General features: G+C 37.1%; 1 protein-coding gene across 2 annotated transcripts in view; it reads left to right on the forward strand.

The window, feature by feature from the left end:
- Positions 1–15,936, forward strand: part of LOC145992128 (uncharacterized) — a 41,118-nt gene extending 25,182 nt beyond the window's left edge. The window contains exons 2-4 of one of the 2 annotated variants that reach the window (XM_083128382.1): positions 935–1,375; positions 2,305–2,354; positions 14,018–15,936. In XM_083128382.1, coding sequence (XP_082984508.1) covers positions 935–1,375; positions 2,305–2,306 — 443 coding nt within the window. In that variant the 3' untranslated portion in view covers positions 2,307–2,354; positions 14,018–15,936. The remainder of the gene's footprint in view (positions 1–934; positions 1,376–2,304; positions 2,355–14,017) is intronic. The other variant, XM_083128381.1, reaches the window with a different exon arrangement.
- The last annotated feature ends 1,623 nt before the right edge of the window (positions 15,937–17,559 follow it).

The following is a 17,559-nucleotide window of genomic DNA, read 5'->3' on the forward strand; positions in this document are numbered from 1 at the left end:
GAAATTATTCATAGGAAATTCTTGAGTCAAGGAGTAAATACTTCAGTTTGTTGACATCTTGACGTTTTCCGTTCTTTGGATTTTAAGGCATTTTTACGCGTAAAATAATGAATGAAATTAAATAGCAAGGAAAAGAGTATAGTTGAGGATTTTTGCAAATTGAGAAGATTATAGAGTATATGAACCTCTAAAAGAGTATAATACTCTTAAAAAGAGTATGTCTGGTCACCCTAGTTTTGTACATCCCATAACCTGAATTGAGAAGCTCCATGCTACATTCAGCAATTCTTCCTTTCCTTTTTATGCACTTACAACGTTGTCCTTTATAAGAGGGATAGTCGGAAAATAAGTTTCCCTAGTCTGCCATCTGGAGAGAGTTTAATTCTGGAGAAAGAACATGACATGAGCAGAAAGAGGCATCATTACGCTTTTTTCTCATAGTCCCCAGCGACATTCAGGCACTTGTCATACCGCTTCACAAGTTTATAAAGAAACCCTGTTCGTAAAACTGCGTTCCTGGTTCAATGTTGAGAAAAATTCATTTTCATTTAATTTATTTGTTCATCACATGACGTAACGAAAGTCTCACCCATTCGTAGCGAACAACAGCTCGCACTTCATTCTTTGTCCACAATTGCAACACACCTCTGTTCTTCGTTCCAACCGGGCACGCACTTCTCAACTCTTCTTGTCTTCAACACAGCAGTACACTGGTGCCCTCTGCAAGGAAAAGGTCTTGCGTCAGACACCAAAACAAGGACGATGCCTGTATAACCGCAACATATTTCCAACACAAAATTTCCAGGCTTTCCGGAAATACACATGCGGGAAACTTTTTCCTTTTTACTATCCCTCGTATTTTAGAGCGAAAATACAAAGTTGTGTGTTGATTGACGTAATAGAAATGATAATAATGGTTCTCTCTTGTTTTCAGCTTTGAAAGGCTTGGGCCAGGGCATTACCCAGAAGGCTGAGTCGCTCTTCGACCGAAAGAAGCAGGAGGCCGAGTCGCTGGCGGTAGAGACAAAGGACAAGGGACAGGTGCTGCTGGAAGAACAGGCGAAGAAGGCACAGTCGACCCTCCTGGAGACGAAGGAGGAAACGGAGAAGGCAACGTTGATGGCAGCAGCCGAAGCGGAACTCGCAGCGGAACAAGCAGTCAACGAGCAGATGGAGAAGGCAGAGAAAGTCGTGGACGAGAAGTTGAACGAGGCTGAGAAGGCGGTCAACGACACCATGGACAAGGCCGACAAGTTCGTGGACCAGAAGAGGGGGGAGGCGCAGCAGGCGGTAAAGGGCGCCGCGGAGAAGGTGACCGAGGGGTCCAAGGAAGCGCAGACTTCCATTTTTGGAAAGGCAAAGGGGCTTCTCAATTGTAAGTACATTTATGTTATTTACTTCAGTAACACGAGTTGCTACAGGTTGAATTGATTGATTGAATTGTTGTTTTAAGTACACTTTATGCACAGAAAGGCTAATCGGGACTGGACCTACAGTTTAAAGTTGGATCCGAACCACTATGTGCCTCCACCGGGTATCGAACGCGGCACACCTTGATTACAAGGCGACAACGCTATCACTGCGCCATCGGAGAGGCCCTACAAGTTTGTCCTAAAATTTTCCCTGTAGCCTCCCTCTGGGGATAGATTGATATTTCATTCATTGCACCCTTTTTAACCATTACTATCTGTGAAACATGATCCAACTTGCTTGCCACGTGAAAAGTTACATATTATGTGAGCATAGGCTACTTTTTTTTCAATAAAACAATTCCTTGGACTAAGGAATATACCTTATCCACTCGCGGTACACACATTATGTTCTTACATTGTAATTTCATTGCAAAACAAGTACCTGCTTCATCCGATGTTCTCACACGGCATCTGATCCATGGAACCGCAGCCAATCAGGCGCGGCCGAGGGAATTGTGGGTACCCAGAATTCCTTCTTCAGCCACGCCAGTTTCAGCTGTGGTACCATTGAGGTCAGACGTGCTATTATTTATTGATCCAAAACAAGCACAACTATCACTATGTTCGAAAACTTTCTAATCGAAGCTAAAGTCCTACGAAGTCATAAAAAATGTATTAATTACGATAATATAAAATATAACTTTAATGTTTATCGACAACATTTTAATTTTGAAACTTATGAAAGTTTTTGCATGAAACTAATTTTTAATTTAAGTTATTTTGTCTTCCATGCATGGAAATTATTTTGCTCTGAATTCTCAAGCATTTTTCTTAGTTAATATTCAAACTTTTACGTTACAAAATGTTTATTTCTGTTTATTTTTTTCGGAAGGATCGTCCACTCTGACATGCTCTTAGATGGGAATCTGTACAGGAGTGATGGTAAGGGTAAATAGAAACAATAATAATATAGTCATTAACTTTTTGTTATACATTAATTTCTGTTATTAGGGATGCATACTGTACATTGCTTTATTAATAAAATTAACTACTAAGAAATTGTTTGAAGACATATTATGATTAATAATTCCTGGAAAAAATTGAAAGCAAATTACATTAATTTTTACTGTTTATCAAATTATTTTTGAAAATAAAAATAAAATAAACAAGTATTTCCGTTGAAATAGAAAAGTAAATATCTTACTGTAAATATTACGTTTAATTTTACGTGTACTAAAGTTTGAACATAGGTGTAAACAATTGTATGATATTGAAAATTATTCACAAGTTTGTCATGAACATTTTTTCATTTTTTTTTGTTTTATTTATACGCAAACTATTTTTTTCGTCTCCACAATAACATCTAACACATTGACTAAATATTACTTCTTAAGTCTTGAAAGCATAGCCCTCTTCCTTCTTTGCTCCAGATTGTCTAAAAAATTGTAAAATATATTTTATAAACAATGATAAATGTCCTTTTGTCAGGGTCACCCCCCTTCCCTAGCGGGGAATATAAGTGTGAGAGCCTTTGATCAAACCTTTCTAAAAATTGAAAAATTAAAAATGAATTCAAGAAAATATGATAAAATATGTCACTGATGCTGAGTCCCATCGTTGCTGATTTCTGAGTCTGCAAGTATTTTTTTCGAAGCAGCTCCTCAATTTTGTGTACAAGATTTCAAGTCAAATGGTATTTTTGGGGTTCACGACTGAAATGGAACACGAAGCATCTCGTACCAAAGGCAGGAGTCCTATAAATTTTACAAGCGGGAAAACAAATCTAAACTTCACGATGAATAAAAAAGCATTAGGAATAGTACCAAGGCGGTTTTGTTAAAATGAGAAAATATGAGATCAAACCCTTCCAGACTTGACGAGATTAGGCGAATATTTACCTGATTATTTATAGAAAAGTTACATGTGTTGTTTTTAGTAATTGCAAAGTCAATGCACTGCGAACTTGTTCTGCGTGGTTGCACATATATTCAGGATAAAATTATGTTTTTAGAGGACTGGCAAGCGTTGAAACAAGACGTCAAACAAATACACGTTATTAGAAAAAATTGTGTGTCTTAATAAATTTGAAAATATATGCGGTGATACAGTATATATGTTATTCATAATATACCGAGTGTCCCAGAAATCTTTCCCTGATTACAAACTTTATTCATATCCGCTGTATGCAATGTAGAGATGTGAAAGTGGTGCCAAAATGTTGGAAAACTAACCAAGTTTTTTGGTTCCAGGTTTCAGTAACGTGGATGTAGTGTAGCAGTGTCAGTGCCCAGGAAACCGGAAATGTTCACAAATCAGCAAAAATCTCAGTGCGTCACGAGACTCGGTCACCAATAACAGTGCAGAGGAACTATCAAACAACTTAAGGAAAGATGCCGCCCGATGTCGAGAGCATTTAGTCGTGGTATGACGAGTTCAAGACCACACAATCTGTTGCTGACTTACCGAGAAGTGATATCTTACACAAACGTTAATTTTTTCGTGCATACAAAGTGCAAATTGTACAGGCTTTGTTGCCTAATGATACCAGGGGACATACTGAGCTTTTTTCCAGATTTGTGAACATTTCCGGTTTCCTGGGCACTGACACTGCTACACTACAGCCACGTTACTGAAACGTGGAACAAAAACAACTTGGCTAGCTTTCCAACATTTTGACACCACTTTCACATCCCTACATTGCATACAGCGGATATGAATAAAGTTTGTAATCAGGGAAAGACTTCTGGGACGTTTGAAATTTGAATATAATACTTTGGGTGCGTCAGCACTAAGGCTATTTTGCACCCGTCACGTTATACGAGGTCCTGTCCCTTAACATAACTGCAATGTCGTAGAACCAAAATATGGAAACATTCTGACTTCGATTAAAAGCTGAGGCTGCAAAGGGGCACTCAGCCTATATAAGGACAAAAAACAGGACAACACAGATTTATACTGGCCATAGGGTCAGACGCCAGAGCCTCGTTAGTCTGCACAATGCAGTCCAGTGTACTACGTGGTAGACATTTGCGAGTCTTCTGAAAGGGTAACCCTTTTCTTGTCGTTACCGACGATCGCACAAAGCCTTTGATCTTTAACTTCCAATACGCTCCGATAGTTTTTTTTGTTCATCTTAATTAATGCGACTGGGAGAGACAGAACAAAGTGCCCCAATTCTGTTTCGCTGTCCTCTTTATCTTCTTGCCGCTTTGTTTCATGTAATTGGCGGTGGAAAGTTCTCAGCTCGGCTCAGGCGCAAAAGAGGGCGGAAAGAAATCCTTGTCCTGATTTGTCTCCTCCTTTATATCGCTCAATTATATCCTTCTCAGCCGAAGCTCTAACAAGGGCGGAAATATAAATTGGAGACGAATCTCCCAACGCTAATGAGTTTCTGGATGACGACACTTCTTCCTACCTTAACCGTTGCAAAAGAACAAGTCGAAACGGAGTTGGATTGGATTTCCAGTAATGAAACGAACCGAATGTGTTTTGTTGTCAGAACGTAGATTCGATAGCTCTTTTACAATTTCTTCCAAGCTTTCAACAAGACTGCAGCTTTATACACTAAGGTTGTAGTCTGAGGCAAATTGTCCATCATGTGTTCCACGATGTGAGGTTCGAGAATTGAAAAGAAAGGCGGAAGGAAGAGAATCAAAGAAGCCACAGAGAGAGAGAGAGAGAAAGGGAGAGATACAGTAAAAGGAGAGTGAAGAGATATAACAGGGAGGAATACAAAACGAGAAAGAAAGGATAGAGAAATAGAGAGCGAGAGACCGTGTTCAAGAAACACAGAAGCCAGAGAAGAGAGAAGGAAAAGGAGAAGCGAGGGAGAAATAAATCAAGAAGCGAGTTAGATAAGAAAAGAAAAGCGAAATTACAAGAGATAAGAAAATATAATGAAAAGAAAAGAGAAATTGAAAAAACAGACAGAAAAAGAGAGAGAAGGAAAAGGAGAAGCAGAAGACCGATAGAGAGAAAGAAGAAACTGACAGAACATGAGATAAAAATGAGAAAAAGATATGGCCAAGAAGAGAGGAAGGTCAGAAGCTAGAAAGAAGCTACAAGAAAAGAGAGAGACAAAATAGTTTCAAATAAAAGAGGGGTGGAAGGATGTAAGAAGAAGTACACACATTTCCATATTCCAAGAGAAGGGTGGGGGTGGTCAAGCACCCTTGAATTGTTACCATGAACACACTAACAAACTAAGCTAAAGAGTGCAGGAACGTTTCTTCGCAGGAAAAAAGCACTGCTCCTAAGTACTTGAATTTTGAAACTGATTGAAGCTTAATTTTACTTCGCTTTTTGTGCCACTTTTGTTTAATTTGCGAAGATAGGGATGAGTGATGTTGTGATGAAATTGATGAATGGACACTAACAAACATCCATGCCCAGGCCGGGACTCGAACCCGGGACCCCTGGTGTCGTAGCGAGATGTGATAACCACTCCGGCACGGGGGCCGGTCTGATTGAAATGAGTTGTTGTCAACAACTTGATATTGATCTGTTGTAACCTAACACTTTGATTTGGCCTGCAAATATAAATGTAGTTTTGTCTTTACTAACTTCGAAACCTCTTTTGGTGCTCTTAGTAACATCTTACCCTTATTCTTTAACTGTATTTACATTATCAAGTATGTGAACATCATCTGCATATAGGTATACTAATAAACTGATTTCCACAATTAAATTATAGACATTCTTCACTCTTGTTTTATTCAGGGTGCAGGAACCTATAAATTCTAATGGATTCTATTGGGTTTCGCTGCAGGACCAGAACAATTTTCTCTCGCATAATTTAAATTCGGTCCAACTTGTTTCTTTGAAAAAAAAAGGTTCTTGGACCGTATTTAAATTAATCAGGAAAAAGGTTCCTGGACCGAATTGAAATACTTTACACATGAAAACGTTTTTTGCGGTCCAGAAGACATTTACGCTTGCTTATTTTCTCTCCCGGACCGGAATTGAATTTATTTATAATTCCTGGACCTTTAACAACCCTGGTTTTATTTATTATTTAACCCATCATGGGGAGTCAGTTATGCATCCACATGACGTACAATTGAACACAACCTTGTGAGAATGCCTGCGGTCGGTCGAGTTGCAGTTATTCTCTATACCAGTTCCAAATAGGGAAAAGCCCACGTGACGTCACATAATCATACATTGTTTCAGCATGCTCGCATGCATACAGACAGCCCTTTTCATCAAAATGCATTCCGCAGCGAACCGCCACGTTAGCAAACTTCGATAACTGGTCATTCCCAGTACAATTACAGATCCAACGCGGTTGGCTAGGCTTAGGTAATGTCTAATTTGAGAATACCAGAGGGTGACTAACTATATATTTATGTAAGGTGTCGGCGGACACGTTACGTAACTGCCTTGCTATGTGAACTTTCTGGAATCGCTTGCATTATCAATTTCTTTTACTGAAGTTGACAGGTACAAGTTTGGCTGACATTTTGTTTCATCTAAGTTGAATTATGCCACTCATGGTGCAGCGTGACACTGGGAATTTCCCCATGATATTTTCGTTCACGGGCCACAAACTCAGTGGATATTCTCGTTCCGACCAAATCTTGTCTCGATATCATTCTTAGTAAAATCTTACTTCCTCCTCCAATGTCTGTGACCAGGGCCGACCCTAGGTGGGTGCGTGGCCTGGAGCAAAAAAAATATGCGCGAGGCTTAGACATTTTTGCTTCTTAGTCTGAAGTACAGATGTCCTATATGATCACAATATAAGCATTATTACAATTAATTTATACCTTTCGTATTATTATCTAAGAATCAGAACACATTGAAGGTTAAAACCAAGAATTATGAATGATGGGAGGCTAGTTACTAGGGAGCGGAAGTTGATGACATAAAAAATATAGGTATATGACCTATAGAATGTCCTAAAAATGACCAGTAATTTTGTTAGTTTCGGGTTAAAAATTGTAATGAAAATGAAATTAAACAAAATGCAATCTTGCTTTCAAAGAAAAAAAAGCACCAAATGATAGCACATGCACATTCAATTAAAATATGAAATGAGGATATCCAAAGGAAAGAACCGAATAATTTTAAAACAATTTAATGAGAAAGCTCGTAAATTGCAATCCTGCGACATATATATAGGCCTTATGTTCACCTTGGTGAAAAGACTCAAGAATATTACCAAAATGAAAGAAGTGACAAAATATGACGAAACAATACACCGAATATTGCGAAAAATGCCGAAAATTGGGAAAAATTACCTAATACCTGAAAATTGGCAAAAATGGAAAAAAAAAATGCATTTTAAAATTACCTTTTTTGGGTTCTAGACGAAGTGTAATATTGTGTATATTTAATGGGCATCGTGTCAGAAATGTCAGAAGAAAAGATGACATTTCATCAACTTCCGCTCCCTACTAATTACAGTTTCCAATTTAGTGTTTCTTTTCATTTCCGACGTGCCACTGGTGCGGCGTTCATTATATTTAATTATAAAACTGGGTATGTTCAATATCTATCGAAGTGGCAATTTTTAATCAATCTAATAATGTTCTCTATCACAATTACTTGTCCCGCACCTTGGCCGTGCGTTATGAGACGCAAGCTTTGGGCTTCGGCTACGAGATTTTGGTCTGTGTATGGGCCACCCACCATCGTGAGGAAATTGGGAAGCTACGAATGAGTAGGGTAACCCGGTCATAGCAAACCTACAAGAACGACTAGGGGCTTGTTCGTGCTGACCACACAGTCGTTATGTTGGCCCTGGCCCTCACGGGCTGTTGCGCCGCGAGTTATTGTTTTATCATAATTTCACTTCATGATTTAATTCTATAACTAAACGAATAGTCCGTATTAACTATTTTTGATTGAAGTAACTGAACACTTTGTTATGCAGTGCTTTATTTAGAATATGATTTCAGTAATAATACTAATACTGGATATTTCTTGGTGTATCAAAACAGACAATGAAGTCAAGAAAAATAAAATTAGTTACTTAATTGGAAGCAACATCGTCATATAAACTCATAATAAATCGCACACAAACCAACCATCATTTTTATCTGGTGCAGGGTCCCTGGAAGCGCAGGGGCCCGAGTTGCCCCTCCCCAGGGCCGGCTCTGTCTGCGAGTATCCTTGATGCTTATGACTCATTCTGTAAAGTTGTGGATCCGCTGGTTATCTCCTCTCCAAAATTATAATAATCATTTTAAAGTACATGTTTTCAAAGAAACCGTCTGTTCATAATAAAATCGTTATTTATTATTATTGCCTACAGAGGTTGCCAAAGCATGAAATCTATTTAGTAACGCAAATCTGTTGTGAAATTACACAGTCCGTGAGCAAGAGAGAGAGAGAGAGTAAGTTTTGTAGATCATTAGAAAATTATATAAAAACAAATACGTATATATTCATTTCACAGTCTTATTAAGTTCGTGAAGACCAATTCATATATTTCAATCATCAAGTGTATAGCTTTACTTTGTAGGATAGGACTGTAGCATGTTCATTTACATAAATCTATTGGTTCTCTCAGGACCTGACAGTTCCAGGTTCGAGTCCTCGTTTGTGACCGTCTCTTTGTCAATTTAATCGAATTGCCACATCGTTACGATTCGCCAAAAAGCGGAATAAGAAAAATAGAAAACTTTATTTAAATAAGAAAACTTAAAGATGTAATTTAAACTCATAATATTTCCTTTGCATAAAAATATGTTTGCTTCTAATATAAGAATCTAATATTGCGCAAACGATTTTTCCAATTTCGCTTTTGTTTATATTATCCAGGGTAATCGTGGCGATGAAGATGAATGAATGAGACAAACAAAAATTTCACGTTTGTGCTTTACCCTCGCTTAATCTAGAAAATTGCGCTCAATTACTTAACCTCATATACTGACTCGAAATTTATTTTTCCTGAGCACGGCCTTGAATGGCCTATTTTTTCTGTTACATAAAACGAGATAGGGGATGTGCGCATCACGGGCCACAAGTGGTCAAGTGTTCGGCTCCAAGTCCTCTTGTGAAGGCTCTCCCTTGATAGCGGCAAGATCAGATCTCTGATGTGGATAACCTTGTTACAAGTACCAAAAGGAAGAAGGAAGGTCGCCAAAGACAGTGCACGGAATAACTTCTTCAGACACACTAAATATATAGTCTCATAATTTATAGAAAAGTCATATATGGAACTTGTTTATAGAAATTGCAAAGGCAACCCATTACTGCCGGACATCGTGGCGAAGTAGTTAGCACAGCTCGCTTCGACGTCAGAGATCCCAGGATCGAATCCTAGCCTGGGCATGGGTGTTCCTTGTGATTGCATCATCTTCATCGCATCATCACTCAGCCTCATCTTCGCGAGAAAGTGGCAGAAAAGCGAAGTAAATTAAACCAAATCAATCAATCGACCCATTAGTGGCAATTATGAACCTGTGACGCGAGGTTGCATACATATTTAGGGTAAAAATCCGTTTATCGAGGGCTTATCGTTTATCGTCCACCTTAAAGGCTCCATGCACTATGAAGGTTTGTGCGGTCACGCGTTATGTATTCTGTTTATACGAGGGTTGGGGAGTAAATCATGGAAACCCAGTAATAATTCGACAATCGAAGGATGTATTAAAAATTTGTTATATAAAACTGAAACAGTATCCATTATGGATATTTTGTTGGTAGGAATCATGAAAGAAAACGCAAGCAACCTTGGGACATACACATGCATTAATGTACAAGTTGCAAAAACCTGTCTGACCCTGTGACACACACATGTGCACATGTTACAAAAAGTTGTCTGATTATGACAAACTTTCGAAATAATCTCCCGCATTGTCCACAGCACGCTGCGCAGTAGGTCCCGTACACAAGCTGCCTTATGAGGCCTTGCATTATCGTGGAGTATGATTGCATTATGCAGTAGATTCGGACGCTTCTCCCTAACAGCACGTCGTAGATGTCGCTGCAGGAACTCTTCCACATCGATGGCAGAGTGCTGTGGACAATGCGGGAGATTATTTCGAAGGTTTGTCATAATCAGACAAGTTTTTGTAACCTGTGCACATGTGTATGTCACAGGGTCAGACAGGTTTTTGTAACTTGTACATTAATACATGTGTATGTCACAGGGTTGCTTGAGTTTTCTTTCATGATTCCTACCAATAAAATATCCATAATGGATACTCTTTCAGTTGTTTGTAACAATATTTTAATACATCCTTCGATTGTCAAATTATTACTGGGTTGCCATGACTTACTCTCCCCAACCCTCGTATATATATATACTATATTTTTCGTCACTCAAGACGAAACGAGACTTTCCTACCAAGACCGAGACGACAAAATAGGCATTTATAGTCAGAGATGAGATCGTGAAGGAGAGACTGTTTGAGGTGTGCATTTGTCATTATTTCTCCCTCTATTTAGAATATTTAGTACAATTTAGTCTTAGTATCTCTTCGTTCGGCCTCACTATGCAAAAATAGTTGGTAAACTACATGTAAAAGCACTTCCTTCTTGATGTGACGGTCTCGTGGATGTTCACAATATGATCACACGTTAATTAAAATTATTAATTTATGTTTGAAGATTCACTTTCTGTTAAAAATCGAAACTTTGTATAATTATTACTTTTGCGCAATGTTGATTATGTACAATGTTATGAATTTTCGCTAAGTGCTGTATAACTTATGAAATATTTGGAATTTTGTCGTTGCTATAGTAACGAAAATCCACAGCCATGTACATGCAACGAAACTAAATAGAATCAAGAGTGGGTTGTTTTATTTCTAATGGAACGTAAACCCACAGAAGTAACATATTTGCCTTCCTGTTGCTTTTGAAGGTATTTGTGAACCACTGAATTAAAATTGTATAAGTAGGGAGCGGATTTTTAGAAAACTGGCAAATATTTATTTTTCATGTTCTAAAAACAGAACAATTTTGTAGCTAAAAAAAAAATATTTCAAAATGACTGACTGGCCCATACTTTTTCGTGTTCACACATGGTTCTAATTTTTCACACAGCTTCTTCTTAAGACTGTAGGAGGCAGTACTTACGTAACGTGGATTTATCGGGTGCCACAAATACCGGCTGTCCCAGAAACCTTTCCCTGATTAAAAACTTTATTCATATCCGCTATATGCAATGTAGAGATGTGAAAGTGGTGCCAAAATGTTGGAAAACTAACCAAGTTTATTTGTTGCAGGTTTGAGTAATGTGGCTGTAGTGTAGGAGTGCCAGTGCCAAGGAATCCGGAATTAATGCTCTTGACATCGGGTGGCATCTTTCCATACAATGTTTCTTGGACTTGACATGATTCGGGAATGAAGATAAATTCCATTTTTTAAATACCAACTTATTGATGGCAGATATTCTAGACGAAAGAATTCTGTACATTTGAAAGTTCCTCTGCACTGTTATTGGTGACCGGGTCTCGTGATACCAGAGGACATGCTGAGCTTTTCCTGATTTGTGAACATTTCCAGTTTTCTGGGCACTGACACTGCTACAATACAGCCACGTTACTCAAACCTGCAACAAATAAACTTGGTTAGTTTTCCAACATTTTGGCACCACTTTCACATCTCTACCTTGCATATAGCGGATATGAATAAAGTTTGTAATTAGGGAAAGACTTCTGGGATCCCGGTATATTGTGACAGGAAGTATTTCAGAAACGGATTATTTATTTTCTTCAGTGGGATGTCCACTGCAACCAAATGTTCAACTAAAATCTAAATAATATCGCGAACACTTTAGAAAAAATGAGTCAACGGATGAATGAAGATTATGATTATTATGTACTTCAATGAATATATTGAGGATCCTACGACCATTTGTCGTGAACGCACATGTAAAGCTGCATAGCAATGGTTGTTTCCTGACAATGCTGGGTGTCTTGAGCATGTTGATCTGCATGAATTACTTTACCACGTGAATGACATAACAGCACCAGTAGTAGTGACCGGTGTGTTGTGGAGTCCCCAAAAGGATAGTAATTTACTGCATATTTTGTCTATTTTATGCACTAACACCACAATATGTATTTACACATTTGGATTTGTTTTGTATGGAATGTGTAAAATATGTGCATTTTATGTTTCTTCCCTAGGAATATGTGTGTTATGTGGTAAAGGTAAAATTATGCATTTTTATGTGAAATAATACTTTCTACCGAGTTTGGCCGACTTCCGAAGGAAAAAAGTTTTTACCTAAAAATCCGTTCCCTGATAATAAGATTGAGAAGTGATCGTTGCATTGATAATTTCTTTTTCTATACTTTTATTCCTGCTTCCTCTCTTATTTCCTTCTTTATTCTCTCTTTCTATCATCTGTTGTTTTTCTGCCTCCCTCTCTCTCCTTTTCTATTTCTTTTCCTTCTTCTCTCTCTCTCTGCACTTCTTTGTTTATCTTTGTTTCCTCTTTCCTTTCTTTCTATTTCTCTTCCTTCTTTATCTATTCATCCTCTTTCGTCTGTCTCTCACTTATTTTACTTCTCTTCCTATCTCTCATTCACTATCTGTTCTTTCATCTCTCTCCTTTCCTGCATTTCTTTGTTATGACGACATCAATGTTCAATATATCAATATATACGAGGGACGTTCCGAAGTAAGTTTCGTAATTTATTTCACAGGGAAGCTTTATTACAAACAGAAGAATACAATGTCATAACAAACTACAATATTTTGGCTATTTTTCCACATAGTCGCCACTGACATTGATACATTTGTCGTACCGTGAAATCAATTTGAAGAAACCGTCCAGGTAAAAATCGGTGCCCAGCGATTTGAGGAAGTTCTTCACAGCCTGTTGCACCTCTTTGTTGTTTCCAAAGTGACGTCCCTATAGTGCTGACGTCAACGCAGAAAAAAGGTGGAAGTCTGATGGAGCAAGATCGGGGCTGTAGGCCGGGTGATTCAATTTCTCCCATCCCAGACGACGAATGTGTTCTGCAGTGACCCTTGCTGTGTGGGGTCTTGCATTGTCGTCCAAGAACAAAACCACTCAACGTCGTCTCCATAGACACTCTGTAGGCATCGACGAATAGCTTAAACACTAGTCCCATGCGCCCATTCATAGCACATGACAGCACACACTTCCATTTGTGACCACGTTTCCAGCACACGCCTTTCTGCCATACTGGTTTGCACTCGAATGAGCTCTGGCACGTCGGTCTGCTGCTTATCTCTATTCTTCGGCACTCTGCGCATGCGCCATCGCTCCTCTGCTCTCGCTCCTCCCATCGTCAATTCAGGAAAGATTGTATTTTGTTATGGCAATGTGTGTTCTCACTTTGTAATACAGCTTCCCTGTGAAAAAAAATGATGAAACTTACTTTCGGAATGTCCGTTGTACAATATAAGTACCACTGGCGTACGGGAGCTACTGGGGCTACAGCCTTCCCGAAATTTAGAGAAAATCAAAATTTTCAAAGCATTAAAGAACTCATGAACTAAGCGGTCAATGACCCTTAAAATAACCCCTGGTTTCCATTTCTGTATTTGAACAACTTTAACGCGGAGGTTAAAAATGGTAATTACGAAATATTTTATTGTGTATTCCGCCCCCCTCTCTAGAACATAGCTATGTAAATTTCTACTAAAATGTATTTTAATTCTGTCCTTTGCAGTTTAAAGAAAGCATACTTCTGAGAAGAGAACTATGTATTTCTGCCAAGTATTGCATCGCTCTGAAGAAATGTGTACGTGTTTGTAGCTTCTTTGCTTTTCGTCCTGTTCGTTGAATGCAAAATTTATCTCTAGGATGCACGAGGTTTCACGAATACAATACTACTCTTCTGTCGTTAACTATTTGGAGGAAAATCAACAGGATGTGCAAATTACTGCCACTAGATGGTAGCACGTTAAAAATATATAACTTTAAATGAGTTCCACAAACAAGAGTATATTTTGTAAGTCAATTATGATATGCCTTATTGATAAGTTTAGCTATGTTGATTTCCAAATGAAGTAATACATTTCAACTGAATTTACGAATGAACTTAATGTCAGAGAATCTTAAACGCACTTTTCTTTATGTAGTGGGAGTACAAGCACTCATTTTTTGGGGCGTTATTGTAGGTAGCTTTACGAGTTATAAGTATAGATACATTATGATACTTCTAATTGAGATTGTGATGAAATGTAGTCTTTATGTTTAGGAAACAATACACTTTTAAATGTATTTAGTTTTGCTTATTACCAGTAAGTGTGCTTCAATGATAGATTTAATAAATTAACTTTTATTATTTTCAATTCTTTATCATCATTTTCTTACAGTAATTCAAGTTCTCATTTTAGTCCTGATATAAGAACCAAAAGGAATTGTTCTATCATGTTAACACATATATGTTTAGATTTCTATAGTGCCTATGCTGTGCAAGTGTAATGTCTTTAAAATGCGTAATTCAAAGTACTATGCAGGTCTTCTTGCATTAATAAAGATGTCAAATCAACTTTTGATTTGTAATTTAGACGTTTCATGAATTTATGTAATTCATTACGGAACAATTGGGTGACGTAAGGGATTAAGTCTGCCCCTTCTTAAAGTTTGTTTTGTGAAACCCAAACATGTGCTTGAAATGCATCGCACTAACGGAATCCACAAATATCCATGCAATCGGATAATCTTTTTCTTACCCCTTCACCAAATCAAATACCAAAGAGTTGCATGCACTATGCCAAAATTGTATTTTCAAAAAATATTATTGACAATACCTGTTTATATTACACATCAAACTTGCACGTAATTTTGTTCCTTGTTGTAATACTCGTGAAATCTCAACTATATTACGGTAATTTCTTTGTTGGTAGACAGAAACTTACTGGTTGTTGGAAAAGTGTTGTCATATATATATGTTCCAACACAATTATTGTGGTTAATAATTGTAAATATTGAGTAAACACCATCATATATTTTTGTGCAACATGTTATATGTAGTTTCATGCATTTATGAGGACATTAAAATATAGTTTTGCATAACGTAAGGTTATCTGAAGTTATATATTGTTGGGAAAGTATATTTTTTCCTTTTAGAGAACATTGCAGGCAATGTATATTTTGAGTATAACATTTGCCTACATTAACAAAGTGCTTAAGAGCTCGGTCAATCATATTCATATATTATGCAATATTGCATTTGGCATATATTAGTGTTTTTCTTTGTACGTTCCAGAAAGGTATTTCGAAGGCTGTGGTCGTAGGAGGACATACTCGTAGAAATTGTTGTAATAATGAAAAGTATTGTAACTTATTGCTGTGATAAAATAGCATCAATAGTTCCTTCGTTTTCTAAAGTTTCTACTGTCTTTAATTTGATTAGAAGCCACAGTTGAAAAGTCTTTACATAAACTGTTCCAGCAATGGGGCTTTTCTTGGTTAACATAATGTTTAACACACACGAATTGGGTACACAAAGATTACGTTTTCATTCCTTCCTATTGTGGCGTTGTTATTTACTTCGAAATTCAAATATGTTACTGTACATATTATACAAAAATGTATTCAGTTTGACTAATAGTTGAATAAAAGGAATCACGTGCTAACTTTCATTGTTGTTGTGTTTTCAACTCCTTCTCCACCCATATTTTGCTTTCTTAACGTTGAATTTTAATCAGAGAGCGAGGGGTGTTTCGTTGTTTAACCGTATCTTAAAGTTCTCTGTTAATCACACGGTTTGGGTGTGTTACTGGCTGGAGCTAAGCTACCCTAAGACGTCTGGATCGAAATTCAATATAATATTATTCCTTCTTCCACATACTCTATAAGCATCTGTAAAAACTGTTACAGAGATAATTTCAGAGGTGGCTTTATCCAATATTATTTAGTGGGGGGGGGGGGGGTTAAGGCAATTTCTGTCCTCCGGAAATTCGCAAGATAGACACACAATCTCATTGATCAAGAAGATAAGATGAATTATTGACGGCAATACATTTATAAAGATTCATTCATTCATTCCTTTATTTTGAACCTAACAGCTTTTATGCCATAACAATACACATATAAAATTTACACAATTGTTTTACATTAAAATTATCAGTCTTTCCCCTCTATTTTACAGATATTAGATTTTTCACTTTGCCTTTTACAATTGTACACTTCCTTAAAAATGATAACAAACTATAACCAATCCGCACATCTGGATCAACAAATAAACTTAACAAATTTGTTGAAAACTGAACCTTTAGATAATTTAAAGTTTTATACAAGATATTTCTCTCTATATAATATTTTGAGCATTCCAGTATTATATATTGTGCATGTGCACTTTCCCAGCCACATTCACATTTCTTATTGTTCGTTATTCCAATTTTGGATAAATGTTGCCTAGTACACAAATGTTCCGTTCTCAGTCTATTAATTAATACAATTACATTTCTTGTAGAACTTACATGATGAAACCATGGTTTGTGTGTTTTAAATTCAGCAAATGGTCTGTATGCTTCTCCAACTGTTATAAGTTCATTTCGACACCAATCAAACCATTCATTCAGAATTTTCTTCTTTACTCTAGGGAGAAGATCCGTATTGTAAAATGATAAGCTCGTAATATTTGGAAGACGCACTGCTTTCTTTGCACATTCATCTACATGAGAATTGCCTGTAATATTATTATAAGCTTTAACCCAAGAAAACTCAATAGTTTTTCCAGATTTTTGTATTGTTTGAACTAATTGTATACAATTTATAATATAAGGGGATAATTTGTAAAGACTCTTGTAAGAAGATTTAAGCGCCTGTACTACACTTTGCGAGTCAGTAAGTATTAAGAACGTTTGTAAATTTAATTTTTGGACATATATTAAAGCTTGGCAAATTGCGTAAGATTCTGCTGTAAATATTGAACAGTCTTGCGGAAGCCGAAATAATAGGTCTGTTTTATGTTGTGGATCGTACACTGCACATCCAACTCCTGACTCACTTTTAGATCCATGTGTGTATATGAAATAAAAACTTGGCCATTGAGTAAAATATTCCGATATGTGCGAATAACGAGGGAAATAAATATTATCCACAGACAGTTGAGGATAATCTAATGAAAAAAACAGGCCGTGAACGCATCTGATGAACATCCTGGTATTCTTGACAAAACGAATTATACAATTATATCCACATAGCAGCTTTTCTGTTTGTTATTTTCCCTTTATCATATTTTTTAGTACATTGTTGAAA

The sequence above is a fragment of the Lepisma saccharinum genome, chromosome 9 (assembly GCF_977018435.1).
Source record: "Lepisma saccharinum chromosome 9, izLepSacc3.1, whole genome shotgun sequence".
Taxonomy (NCBI): Eukaryota; Metazoa; Arthropoda; class Insecta; order Zygentoma; family Lepismatidae; genus Lepisma; species Lepisma saccharinum.